The sequence below is a fragment of the Equus przewalskii genome, chromosome 16 (genome assembly GCF_037783145.1).
Source record: "Equus przewalskii isolate Varuska chromosome 16, EquPr2, whole genome shotgun sequence".
In the NCBI taxonomy this organism is placed as follows: Eukaryota; Metazoa; Chordata; class Mammalia; order Perissodactyla; family Equidae; genus Equus; species Equus przewalskii.
The window spans coordinates 28,030,394-28,044,440 of record NC_091846.1 but is presented as its reverse complement, the minus strand read 5'-3'; the positions used below and the strand labels follow the sequence as shown (position 1 = coordinate 28,044,440).

Sequence of the window (14,047 nt, the reverse complement as noted above, 5' to 3'; positions counted from 1 at the left end):
CAATATTAAAAAACTTAAAATTCTATTTTGTTGGCATTAATGAATTGGATAGGATTAAATTATTAGTCATTTATGGGAAAAATTAAGCAGTAAGGTTATAGATGACAGTTATAGTGTTAAAGTAGCATGCCATTTTTATTTAATTAAAGGCAATTTCCTTACAACTGTCTAAAAAAAACCAAATGCAGACATAACTGAAAACTACGTCAAGTCTAGTCCAAGATGTGCACCAAAAATAGTGAATTCTAAAGTAAAAGCTGATGTATTATTTGTCTCTAATATCTCTAATGGTTATTGGAGATTTAACAAATTATATCCTATATTTCTAAATGAAGTTCGAATCAGCATTTGTGGAATCCTTGAAGTATTTCTTCAAAACAGCTTGAAAATCACTGGCGTAAGTCAGAGTATTGCACTAAGTAGGAGGAAATCTGGAGTCCTCGTTGAGTCTCAGCCATTCGCCCGCTCTGTGACCTACGTCTGTTTTATCAAGTGTAGGAATGGAAAGAATGCCCATCTTTCCTCCCTCATGGAACTGTAGGAGAACTCAGTTGAGCAATAAAATAAATATAGAACTTATAAATTACAGAGAGCTATATTAAATCATGGTATCGTCCCCTCATGTTTCCCCAATTACATTTCAGGTCTTTTCTTTGACCTTGGCCTGACTGCGTTCTAGGCTCTGCTCTTAGCCTGAACTGTGGATTTCTCCCCACTAGCTCATTTGCATCTCAGCAGATTCCATTCCAACCCTGGTCCCCTCTTGTCACTCGTCTGTGCTCCTAGCCCTGTGTAGCTGCCCTGCCTTTACAATCCTGGATTGAAATTCAGGGGGATTTGCCAGAAAGAGATTCAAGAGAGAAAAGAGAGGAGACTATATAATAACTTTGTACCAGTAATATGATATATTTTTAAGTTAATTCGAGCTTAGTCTGAATGTTACTTCTTCAGAGAAGTTATTTCCACCTTACCTAAAGTATACTTCTTGCCCTGCTTATCTCTCTGGCTCCCTGCTTATTTCTCTGATCGCACTTTACCTGACTATGAGCTTACGTATGTATTTGTTCACTATCTGCTGCTGTAGAATGTAACCTCCATGAGACAAGGATGCCTACAAGGCAGTAGGCAATAATAAATATTTACTCAATGAACGGATGAATTGATACTGGATTTCTCCGTTTGTTTTTCTCATCATCAAACTCTATCCTCCAAAGCTTTGTCAGTGGACATTGGGAATTCCTTCCAGAGTAATCTGAAGTAAATTTAGAAATTTTTACTCATATTCAGAATAACCTCTGATCTCTTTTTTTTTTTCTTCTACTTTTTCTCCCTAAATCCCCCCAGTATCTAGTTGTATATATTTTTTTTCAGTTGTGGGTCCTTCTAGTTGTGGCATGTGGGACACCGCCTCAACATGGCCTGATGAGTGGTGCCATGTCCGCACCCAGAATCCGAACCGGTGAAAACCTGGGCTGCCGAAGCAAAGCGCATGAACTTAACCATTTGGCCATGGGGCCGGCCCCAATCTCTTTTTTTTAAATGAAGTATAATTGACATACAATATCCTATTAGTTTCCTGTGTATCATCATAGTGATTCAATATTTGTATACGTAGTCATTTCTCAAAGGGAGATAGTCAAATGGCCAATTAGAACATGAAGAGATGTTCAACGTTATTAGTCATCAGGGAAATGCAAATCAAAACCACACTGAGATGACACTTCACATCCACTAGGATGGCTAGAATCAAAAATCAGATCCCAACAAATGATGATGATGTGGAGAACTCTCATACACTGCTGGTGGGAATGTAAAATGATGCAGCTGCTTTAGAAAACAGTGAAGCATTTCCTCAAACTACTGAATGTGGAATTAGCATGGAACTCAGCAATCCCACTCCTAGGTATCAAGTTACTTTTATTTAAATGATATAGAGCAAGGTTTCTTCATATATCCATTTATCACTTAGAATGTCTCGAACTTGTCGAGGACGTGCTACACAGCAGGTAGAGCTATGGTTTATATAATAAATGATCTCAGTATTTTGACAATTTGCCTAATTGTGCTTATTTTTAATATGTTTATAAATCAAAGCAAACAAGCCTCCTGAGTTTACTGAATTGCACAATTTCTTTTCCTCAAAGGATACTGTGTGAAACTGTAAAGGACTTCGTTGCCAAAGTAGAGAAGGCACATGAAAAAACATTGGAAAATGCTGTCGTAGCCGATGCCGTGGCCAGTAAAGTAAGGACACAATCAAAGCATGAAAGTTTTTTACTGACAGTGTTAACATTGAACTGTATTTTTACAGCTAAACTGATTAAGTGGTTTTCCTGCCAAAACATTGTAATCAAGAGAAAAAATTACTTTTGAGTCAGAGATGAGGGCTTTAAAACATTCTACTTCATGGTTACCCTTTAAGATACAGGAAAACGGCATTGCTGAAGAGTGTCCAACAAACTGAGTTTTATAACTCAACTCCCTTTTCCCCCCGATTGACGTCTCAAAGGAGAAATGCATGATAGTCCGGTCAAAGGGGGAGAATGCTGGGCAGCTGGTGTTCCAGTTGGGAGAAGAATGGCTTTCCATTTTCAGGAAAATTTTGGCCAGTCTGGTTCCCTCCCAGCACGGTTCCTCAGATGCCCTAGACATTATGGTCCTCTGTCCCTTTCAGGGTTCTGTTTCTCGCATTGCCCTTTTCTTTATAGACTTTTTTTTCCTCCATGAGCTTTCTGAGGCTAAAATAAGAACAGCTTACTGAACCTTAAAAGCTACTGTCTTTGCTTTCATATGCTCACGACGGGGCATTCTTACAGAAGGCTTGGGTGCCTTGGGCTTGTAAAGGAATGATCTCGCCCCAGAATCGCGTTGTAGATGGTGCTTTAATTGTGTGGAAGGAAAAAAAAATAGAACTAAACATACGTTTGAAGTTTTCAGTTCTTTCTCTTGCTTTTCTGCTCTGTGGGGAGCTTGAGAAAACAGAAACCTTCTCTGGTCACACTTTTTTCTCTTAACTATTTCTGCTGTAACTTTGTCTTGGCATGTCATCAAAGACAAATAAATGCAGGAGGAAAAGGACTGGAAATTGTGTGGAGATAAAAGGTGTATTAGCAGTTGCATCAACAGTGTCAGTCCTAAATGTTCCATTGCCCTTAGTAATTGGAGAAAAGCAGAAAGAAACAAGGGCTGGGTGCTTGCTTTTCTTTCTGCACTTTTCTTCCTTTTCTTCTTTATCCTTGTACATTTTCCTTTTTGCTCTTTCTTTGAGCCAATGATCCCTTAGACACTGTTCAGTCCTTTGCAAACCAAAGCTTTGAAGGCAAGCTACTGAGACTCAGCCAGACCTGCAGTTTAGGATGTTCAAAATGGTGCCATAAGTTGATTACATAAAAAAAGAGTTTATGCAGTGTTTTGTATAATGTATAGCAAGTTTTGTATAATGTATAAATTTTTTGTGTAATCTATCACTTTATAGTAAAATGTTTGTTGCTTTCTTTTAAGGAGAAATAGCTATACAAAGATTATAAAGATTTTCACCCATGAAATGAAGTCTTAATGGTTCTGGAAGTATAAATCAATAAATTTACATAATAATTGTGCTATTTTTAAAAAATTATAAATTATTTAATTCATAAGCTAAGTATAATTTATAATAGATAGCCAATTAATGGTAAACTTCAATATAGACATCTTTCCTCTAGTATCAGAAACTATTAATTTAAATCGTCATTTTCCTTCTCCACTAAATGGAGACTCATTACTATATTTTTGTTTTCTTAGTGTTCAGTCCTAAATGAGAAGCTTGAACAGCTGCTCCAGGCTTTGCACACAGATTCCCAGGCTGCTCCTGTCCCGGGAGGCGTCAGCCCTGTCATTGTAGAAGAAGATCCTGTGGAATCTTCCAGCGAAGAATCCTTGTGTGAAAGCAGGGAACAGCTTTTATATGACACTACAAAACCTTCCTCCCAGAAAGCGGTCAGACCAAAGGAAATAATGTTGCGGGCAAACAGTTTAAAGAAAGCGGTGAGGCAAGTCATTGAAGAAGCCGGAAAAGGTACACATGAACAAAACCAGCCTTTGAAGAAGTTAGCAGTGTTCCTATTGCAAGCACAACGGAATTTTCGTATTAGTCAGGCTGGATGCACTTAGAAAACTTTTTTCAGACAAGATGTAAGATAAAGCCCTTAGAATGAAATTTGTACTTAGTACTATTTATTGTTTTAGTAGTAGGGATCAGCATATTATTGATACGTAAAATAAAATCTCGGAGATAAAGTACACTGAAAACATTGAAATAAAATTGGAAATTAAGTAATATTTCTAAAATTCTCCATATTTTTTACTTAATTGGAATCTATTGAATTCTTAAATAAAATCAAACCTGTAAACTATTTGGGAAGTATTTTCTTAACGTTTATTTCTTAAATGTTTATGTTGCTTTTTAAAGAGTTTATAAAAGTTCCACCTATATTTTAATTTTTGTGTTAATGTAATATATATACTCTTAGAATTTTAGTAGTAGACTAAAAGTTAACTTTAATATCAATAATATTCAAAAACCCTTTACAGGTTGTAACTTGTAACTGGACTTGTATGTCATTCTCTAAAATTCTTATATTTTTTTCTTCTGATAAAAATATAATTTTGACAGTTGTAAATATTTAATTTTATAATCTCTAGTACTTACAGACATCACTCCTACGTTTATTGCCAATTAGTGTTTATTTGTGAATATGGAATTTCTTTTGGTTTATGTTTCAATTTTCCTTTCCTAAGCATTTATTAATATTTACAGATTTTATTTTTACTTGTCCAAACATACTTTTCTTCTTATTACTTAAAGTTATGGATGACCAGACAGTTCACCCCTGTGAACCAGTTAATCAGTCATTTGATTACGATAGTACAGAAACAGATGAATCTAAAGATGATGATGCAAAAGAGTCATTAACTGGTAAGAAAATTATGGTAAAATTATTGTGGAATTAAATAAAATATAATTCTTCAGTTTTTGAAAGGCTTTTCAGTTTGAAATAAACTATTTGTATTTTTATTTTTAACAAGGCTTTTCAGAAGTTAAAGCTTAGATATTCATGAACACTAAAATAATAAAGGTAACAGACTATTGTTTATTAGTCTCACATTCTTTTTTTATCATATAATCTGGAGATGATCATAATAAGCTAAGGATTATGGAAAGAAACATGGCTAAATATCTTAATTTTCCTGAAGAAAGAAGGAAGAAACTCCTAAATCAGCAGATTTTTTTTTCTTTTTGGCTGAGGAAGATTTGCCCAGCGCTAACATTCACTGCCAGTCTTCTTTTTGTATGTGAGCTGCCGCCACAGCATGGCCAGTGAGAGATGGGGGAGTGTAGGTCTGTGTCCAGGAACTGAACCCGGGCCACTGAAGCAGAGCGTGCCAAGCTTAACCACTAGGCCACTGGGGCTCACCCCTAAATCAGCAAATAGTAACCTCTTTTAGCCCACAGAAACCTTTGAGAATTATATGAAAGCCCCACATGCATAAAATTTGTCATTTAAATAACGTAGAAGTCCATTGAGTTATATTGACCAGCCTAGATAGTTGATAATTCTTATCACTAAATTAATCTTTAAAATCATAGGACAGGGGCCGGCCTTGTGGCTCAGCGGTTAAGTGCACATGTTCTGCTTTGGCAGCCTAGAGTTCACTGGTTTGGATCCCAGGTGTGGACGTGGCACCACTTGTCAAGCCATGCTGTGGTAGATGTCCCACATATAAAGTAGAGGAGGATGGGCATGGATGTTAGCTCAGGGCCAGTCTTCCTCAGCAAAAAGAGGAGGATTGGCAGCAGATGTTAGCTCAGGGGTAATCTTCCTCAAAAAAAAAAATCATATGACATCTGGTTACAGTCCTATCTCTACTGAATTTATTTTTGCCAGAAAATTAGTATGTGGTTGCTTGAAGAATATTAATGATTTCTCTACCTTTTAGGTTTTAATTGAAGATGAATTTACACTTTTAATATTTCATATTGTATAAGGGAAAATTTCTAATTTATTAGAATAAATCAAAGCAAATATTAAAATATTAATGAAGATGAGAAGATAATATGAAAATAATTACATAGTACAAATGAAAAATCAGTGCTATTATATCAGAGCTGTTTGCAATCACTAAATTTTTGCTTTTCTTTCATTACATATAAATTTGGGCACATTACCCAAGTTGTCTGTGGTTTCCTCATTCGTAAGATGGGGATAATAATCTACCTACTCACTGTGGAGGTTAAATAAGTTAATGTACGTAAAGTGCCTAGAATAGTGTCTGGTACCTAGTGCCATAAAGGAGTGTTTGCTGTCATCATCCTGTCATCATCATTATCATTGCTACTACTGCCACGGCTGCTGCTACTGATTCATTAACTTTGAAATAATAATCCTTAATTATCTTTAAAATTTTAGAACCTTTGAAATTAAACCATATAGACCTCACATGCCTGGTGTACAGCCAATGCACGCATATTCCACAACCTTAGCCCTTTTAGACTTTATATGTACCTGTTCCAGCACACAGCCCAATTCTATCACCTGAGGCTTTTAGACCTTAGATGTCTCTGTTGCAGCATATAATCTAATGCAGGCATATTTTATAACCCTCTTGACAGATGGGCATTGAGCCTTTGGACAACTCCCTTTCAATGCATCACACTCTTATGGTCAGCTAATTTCTAACAATTAGGTTAGAAAGTTTTTCTTTTTATTGAGCTTTATATTTTCTTCTTTAAATTTGCATCATGACTACAGTTACTATTTGTAAAGTTTTATGTATGATAATGTTGACAGTAACACCTACTGGCATTTGTGTAGTGCTTTATGGTTAGTTTAAAAGCAATTTCACACACATTATTTCATAGTATTGAAGATGATTCTGCCATGTGGCAGCTCTTAAATGATACTGAAAACAGTTTTCATGGCATCATACTTCTTCCCACACTTTATATCTCCTTTTCCAGATTCTCTCTCCTAAATTCCTCTACCCATCTTTAATGTGAAGACTTCAAACTTTTTGTTTTTTTGGTTATACCCACGTGGGCAATATGATGCCCCATTAAAATAGCATGCCCCATTTTGAACAAAATTCTCCAGATATTTCTGTAGTGTAATACACACTGATACACATACACTGCTCATTCTGGACATTTCTGATGTGATAAAGACTACCTGAGATTTCTTTTTTGCCTTGAAATATTATATAGTAGTACTATATAAAGCTGGTCTCCTCCTGCTGTTTTTGTGCAAGTGATTTTTTTAAACTAATTGTAGTAGTTTACACTCATCCCTTTGAACTTGCATCTTTTTGATTTGGACCTATCATTTCATCTTGTCAAAATCTTTTGAAGCTCGAGTCTCTCATCTCACGTTTACTTCACCTGGAATTAGATAAGCAGACCTTCTATATTTTCATCTGTCAAAAAATGTTGACTCAAGCAGGGCTGGCAGTCGTGTCCTCACAGCATGTTGCTCGATAATTCCCCCTAAGATAATGGGGGGCTCTCTTCAGAGGACTGGTTTTTCAGCACTCATTGCTAATGGTTTTCCAACCAGCTACCTTCTCACCTTACTATACTCTCATGAACTTGACACTTCACTGTGGTCTGCGAAGGAAACTAAAAGATACAGATATAGAGCTATAGATATCGCTATGGAAGTAGACATAGATTATACAAGTCTTTAACGGCACAATATTTGATCTTATTTTTTGGCTACTAATCCAATTTAGTGGGAATCAGTAGCAAGAGAAGTGTTTCTGCATTATATAATCCTTAGTTTTTGAAGCACATTCATTAAATTATGGAATAATTTATATGTCTTGAGATGTACAAATAACACTATATTGATAGGATCAATGAGATGTTATGTTTAAAAAGAACCATTAAACATTAATTTGGTTACCTGCAATAGAACATCAATCTTAGTCACTAGGATGTTCTCTGCTTTTTATCAAAGATGAATATCAAAAGGTTGTTTTTATTAGAAATTAGCTCCAGGGCTCCCATCTGTCAGAAAAAAGGATGGCTGGTCTGCTGCTTTTCTTTTAGTGTAACTGGACTGTTTTTGAACAAAGAGAGTGTAAGATTAATACAGTTAGTCTTAAGGAGAGTAAAGATAATTAAGTTTTATACTATTTTTAAATTGAGTTTGAGGATTACTGTTTTTTAAAACAGCTGCCAATAGCTCCTAAATTAGTTAAAGGTACTATTTGCTCTCCATTAAATTGTCCCAGTTTAGGTAGAATTAAATCTCTCTTTTTGTTGTTTGTTTTGAGAGTAATTCTGTTTTTTAATAATTTTAAAATGTATTGAGGTTTTACAAGAATATAAGAAAACTGTTTGGGGCAAATCATTGTTTTGAATAAATAATTGAGAAGTGCAGGAAAAGGATATTGGTTTCATTTTTTAAAAGAATGCTATTTTTCAAGGCCTGGCCCAGTGGCGTGCAGTGATTAAGTTCGCAGGTTCCACTTCAGTGGCCCAGGGTTCGCCGGTTTGGATCCCAGGTGCAGACCTACACACCGCTTGTCAAGCCATGCTGTGGCAGGCATCCCACATATAAAGTAGAGGAAGATGGGCACAGATGTTAGCTCAGGGCCAGTCTTCCTCAGCAAAAAGAGGAGGACTGGTGGCAGATGTTAGCTCAGGGCTAATCTTCCTCAAAAACAAACACACAAACAAAAAACTGTTTTTCCTTCCATTTATAGAATAAAATGTTAACTCAATTTTTATGTATTAGCTCTGGGAATTATATTAGTTAAATTCGATCATTCACCCAACATGTATGAGAAAAGGATTGCATTGGTAAAATACGTTAAAACACATATGTTACATTTTCAAAAATCAATCAGGCTTCGAAATTTCTTTTTATCTTTAAATATGGATTGATCGTATTCAACTTATGAGTATTAGTAACTGTTAATTATGGTAGATATCTGTTTCCTAATGATCTCCATCTATTTGAAATAAGAGATCAAGACATCTACCTCTTGGTCTGTGGCAGATTCCTTCCATATAGTAAGTCTAATACTACAATCCCAATTCTAAAAAAATGAAAACAAAATGGTAAGAGAATAGGTAAACACAATATAATAGTTTCAGTTCCACTGATTGATTTAAACATGTATTAAATTGTTTTATGTCTTGAATTTGTAGAGGCTTGCTTTGTTTACGACTTAATCATTACTTCTTTTTAATCTGAACTTTTTGCCAACAGTGAAAACTGCACCTCGGTCTCCAGATGGCCGGGCAAGTCGTTCCCAAACTGACTCTGGCCCTGGACCAGCCGTGGCAGCCAGCAAAGAAAACCTCCCTGTGCTCAATACCAGAATAATCTGCCCAGGTAGTACAGATTCTGAAACATGGTGTATTTTTAAATATTTCTGTATAAGTCCTCATTTCCATATAGAAAATGTGTTCTTAAAGATAAATGTTCTTTTGGGAGAATGTTCTGGGCACTCTTATTGACCAGAATCCAAATCCTTAGACTTTTGTGTGTATAAGAATTGTCTAGGAAGTATTAAAATGCATGTTTCTGAGCCCTGCCCTGAGAAGTTTTGATTGAGTAGTTCTAGAGTGGAGCCCAGGAATCTGCATTTATTAAGTACTCAAGGTGATCTCTGATCCTCTACTCTGCTACTTTTTAAGTATCTCTGCAGCTTTCCTTTTAGTTTTTAGGCCACCAGTCTTTCTATAGTTACTTTTAGACTAGTAATAGTGCTGCATTTTGGAACCTCTGAGGCATCTACTCCAGCCCTGGTAAGATAAATTTACCTTGAGATTAGGTTAGTACTAGTGGAAACCAAATGACTTGCGTGGCAGGGGAGGGAGGAAAATACAGATGTCTCAGAGGCCTCCTTAAGTACCAGTGGTTTGACTTGGTGAAGACTCCCAGATTCATTCCAGAGTAGATTGGAACCCAAATTATACCCTGATAATCAGCCTCTCCTACAAGTTCTTTTTAAAGGTGAATCACAATTCAATAATATCAATTGGAGACTTTAGTATCCCACTTTCCATAGTGGATAGAACAACTAGACAGAAATCACCAAGGAAATAGAAGGTTTGAAAAACATAAAACAAGTAGACCTAACAGATGCCTTTAGAACACTCCACCTAACAACAGCAGAATACGCATTCTTCTCAAGTGCATATAGAACATTCTCCAGGATAGACCACGAATTAGGCCATAAAACAGTTCTCAATAAATTTAAAAGGATTGAAATTTTACAGACTATGATCTCCAACCACAATGGAATAAAATTAGAAATCAGTAACAGAGGGAAATTTGGAAAATGTGCAAATATGCGGAAACGTGGATCAAAGAAAAAAATCACAAGAGAAATTAAAGAATACTTTGATATGAACAGAAACAAACATCCACCATACCAAAAATTATTTGGTGCAGCTAAAACAGTGCTTAGAGTGAACTTTATAGCTATAAATGCCTATGTTTAAAAAGTAGAATGATCTCTAAAACCTAACTCTCCACCTTGATAAACTGAAAAAAGAAGAGCAAACTAAATCCAAAGCAAGCAGTAGGAAGGAAACAATAAAAATTGGAGTGGAAATAAATGAAATAGAGAATAGAAAACAATAGAGACAGTCAATGAAACCAGAAGTTGGTTCTGTGAACAGTTTAACAAAATTAACAAACCTTTAGCTAGACTGACCAAGGAAATAAGAGAAGATTCAAATTACTGAAGTCAGTAATGAAAGAGGAGACATCGCTATGGACTTTACAGAAATACAAAGAACTGTTTGGGAAAACTATAAAATATTGCATGTCAACAGATTATATAACCTGGATGAAATGGACAAACTCCCAGAAACATGCAAACTACCAAAACTGATTCAAGAAGAAATAGAAACTCCAATGGGACCCATAACAAGTAAAGAGATTGAATTAGTAATCAAAAAACTTCCTACAAAGAAAAGCCCAGGCCCCGATTGCTTCACTAGTGAATTCTACCAAATGTTTAAAGAGAAATTAACACCAACCCTTCACAGACTCTTCTAGAAACTAGATGAGGAAGAAACACTTTCCAACTCATTCTGTGAGGTCAGTATTACTCTGATACCCAAACTAGTCAAAGACATCACAAGAAAACCGCGGACCAATATCCTTCATGAATATCCACACAAAAATCCTCCCCAAAAATACCAGCTAACTGAATCCAACAACATATAAAAAGAATTATATATTGTGACTAAGTGAGTATTATCTCAGTAACGCCAGCTTGATTCAACCTATGAAAATCAATCAATGTAATATACATATTAATACAATAAAGGACAAAAACAAAATCATCTCAATAGATACAGAAAAAGCATTTAAAAAGTTCAACACCCTTTGGTGGTAAAAACAAACTAGGAATTTCTTCAAAAAGAAAGGAACTTCTTCAACTTGACAAAAGACATCTATGAAAAGCCTGCAGCTCACATCGTATTTAATAGTGAAAGGCTGAAAGCTTTCTCCCTGAGATTAGGAACAAGACAAAGGTGTCTACTCTGGCCACTTCCTTTCAATATTGTACTAGAAAATCTAGCTTGGGCAGTTAGGCAAAATAAAAAGAATTATAGGCATCCAAATTAGAAAGGAGGAAGTAAAACTGTCTTTCTTCACAGATTGACCTTGAATATAGAAAATCCTAAGGAATACCTACAGACACACAAACACACAATTAGAGCTAATAAACAAGAAGAACAAGGCTGCAGGATAAAAGATCAATATACAAAAAGTAATTGTATTTATATACACTAGTAATAAATAATCTGAACATGAAATTAAGAAAATAATTTACGTGTCAAAAATAACAAAAAAAGGAATAAATTTTACCAAGAAAGTGAAAGATTAGAACACTGAAAACTACAAAATATTGCTGAAAAAAATTAAAGAAGGCCTAACTGAAGGGAAAGGCATCTGTGTTCATGGATTAAAAGACAGTGTTATTAGGATGGTGGCTCTCCTTAAATTGAGCTGTAGATTCTACACAATCCCTATCAAAATCCCGCCTGCCTTTTCTGCAGAAGTTGGCAAACTGATCTTGAAGTTCACATGGGAATACAGAGGACCAAGAATAGCCAAAAAATCTTGGAAAGGAAGAGCAAAGTTGAAGGACATATACTTCCCAATTTCAAAATTTACTGCAAAGCTACAGTAATCAAAACTGCATGGTACTGGCATAAGAGTAGCCATATAGATCAATGGAATAACATTGTAAGTCCAGAAATAAACTCATATATTTATCGTCGATTGATTTTCAACAAACGTGCTAAGACAGTTATTCAATCGGGAAAGAATAATCTTTTCAATCAGTGGTACTGGGACAACTAGATATTTAAGGGAAAATATTAATGTAAAGAATTAAGTTGGACTCCTACCTCACATCATATATAAAAATTAACTCATCATAGATAAAAAACTTAAATGTAAGAGGTAAAAATATAAAACTATAAAAAAACAACATAGACATAAATGTTTGTATCCTTGGATTAGGCAGTGGTTTCTTAGATATGACACCAGAAGCACAAGCAACAAAAGGAAAAAGATACATTGGACTTCATTAAAGTTAAAGATTTTTGTGATTCAAAGGGCACTCTCTAGAAAGTGAGATGACAATCCACAGGATAGGAGAAAGTATTTGCAGATAATACATCTGATAATGGACTAGTATCCAGAATATATAAAAACCTCTTAAATGTGTGGGGTTTTTTTTGCTGAGGAAGATTCGTCCTGAGCTAACATCTGTTGCCAATCTTCCTCTTTTTGCTTGAGGCAGATTCGCCCTGAGCAAACCTCTGCACCAGTCGTCCTCTGTTTTCTAAGTGGATCGCTACCACAGCTGGGCCGCTGACGAGTGGTGTAGGTCCGCGCCTGGGCTGCTGAAGCAGAGCACGCAAACTTAACCATTAGGCCATGGGGCTGGCCCCAAGACCTCTTAAAATTTAACAATAAAAAGACAAATATACTAATCTAAAAATGGGCAAAGAGGGGCTGGCCCAATGACCGAGTGGTTAAAGTTCTGTGTACCCCGCTTCGGCTGCCCAGGTTCACAGGTTCAGATTCCGGGTGCAGACTTACTCTACTCATCAGCCATGCTGTGGAGGCATCCCACATACAAAGTAGGGGAGGACTGGCACAGATATTAGCTCAGAGCTAATCTTTCTCCAGCAAAAAAAAAGCCCCCCAAAACAAAAGGAATGTTGGCGATGGATGTTAGCTCAGGGTGAATCTTCCTCACCAAAAAAAAAAAAAGGGCAAAGAATCTGAGTAGACAGTTTTCCAAAAAGGTATACAAATGACCAATAAGCGCATGAAGAGATGCTCACCATGATGAGTCATCAGGGAAATGCAAATCAAAACAACAATCAGATACCACTTCACCCTATTGGGTGGCTATGGTAAAAAAAAAAAAAAAAGATAATAACAAATATTGACTAGATTATGGAGAAATTGGAACTTTCTTATATTGCTAGTTAAAATGTAAAATAGTGTAGCCATTTTGAAGAACAGTTTGGCAGTTCCTCAAGTAGTTAAACACAGAGTTAACATATAACTCAGAAATCCGACTACTGGTGTATACCCATGAGAACTGAAAATATATGTCTGTACAAAAACTTGTTCACAACTGTTTATAAAAAGGTTATTCATAATAGCTAAAAGGTAGGAACAACCCAAATGTACATCAAGTGAATATTATTTATGGTATATCCATACGGTGGAATATTATTCAGCCACTAAAAAGAATGAAGCACTGATACATGCTACAACATGATTACCCTTGAAAACATTATGCCAAGTGAAAGAAGCTTGACACAAAAAGCCACATTTTATATGATTCCATTTATATGAAATATCCAGACCAGTCAAATCCATAAAGAGAAAGTAGTTTAATGGTTTCCAGGCTCTGGGGAGAGGAAGGAATGGAAAATGACTGCTAACGGGTATGATGTTTCTTTTGGGGGTAATAAAAAAAATTCTAAACTTAGATGGTAGTGATTGTTACACAA

At 35.8% G+C, this 14,047-nt stretch overlaps 1 protein-coding gene across 15 annotated transcripts in view; it reads left to right on the top strand.

Moving 5' to 3' along the window:
- Positions 1–14,047, top strand: part of DGKH (diacylglycerol kinase eta) — a 175,313-nt gene that overhangs the window by 126,591 nt on the left and 34,675 nt on the right. For all 15 annotated transcript variants that reach the window (XM_070578389.1, XM_070578387.1, XM_070578390.1 and 12 more), the window contains 4 exons: positions 2,145–2,244; positions 3,781–4,054; positions 4,844–4,954; positions 9,252–9,377. In XM_070578389.1, the coding sequence (XP_070434490.1) occupies positions 2,145–2,244; positions 3,781–4,054; positions 4,844–4,954; positions 9,252–9,377 (611 nt within the window). The remainder of the gene's footprint in view (positions 1–2,144; positions 2,245–3,780; positions 4,055–4,843; positions 4,955–9,251; positions 9,378–14,047) is intronic.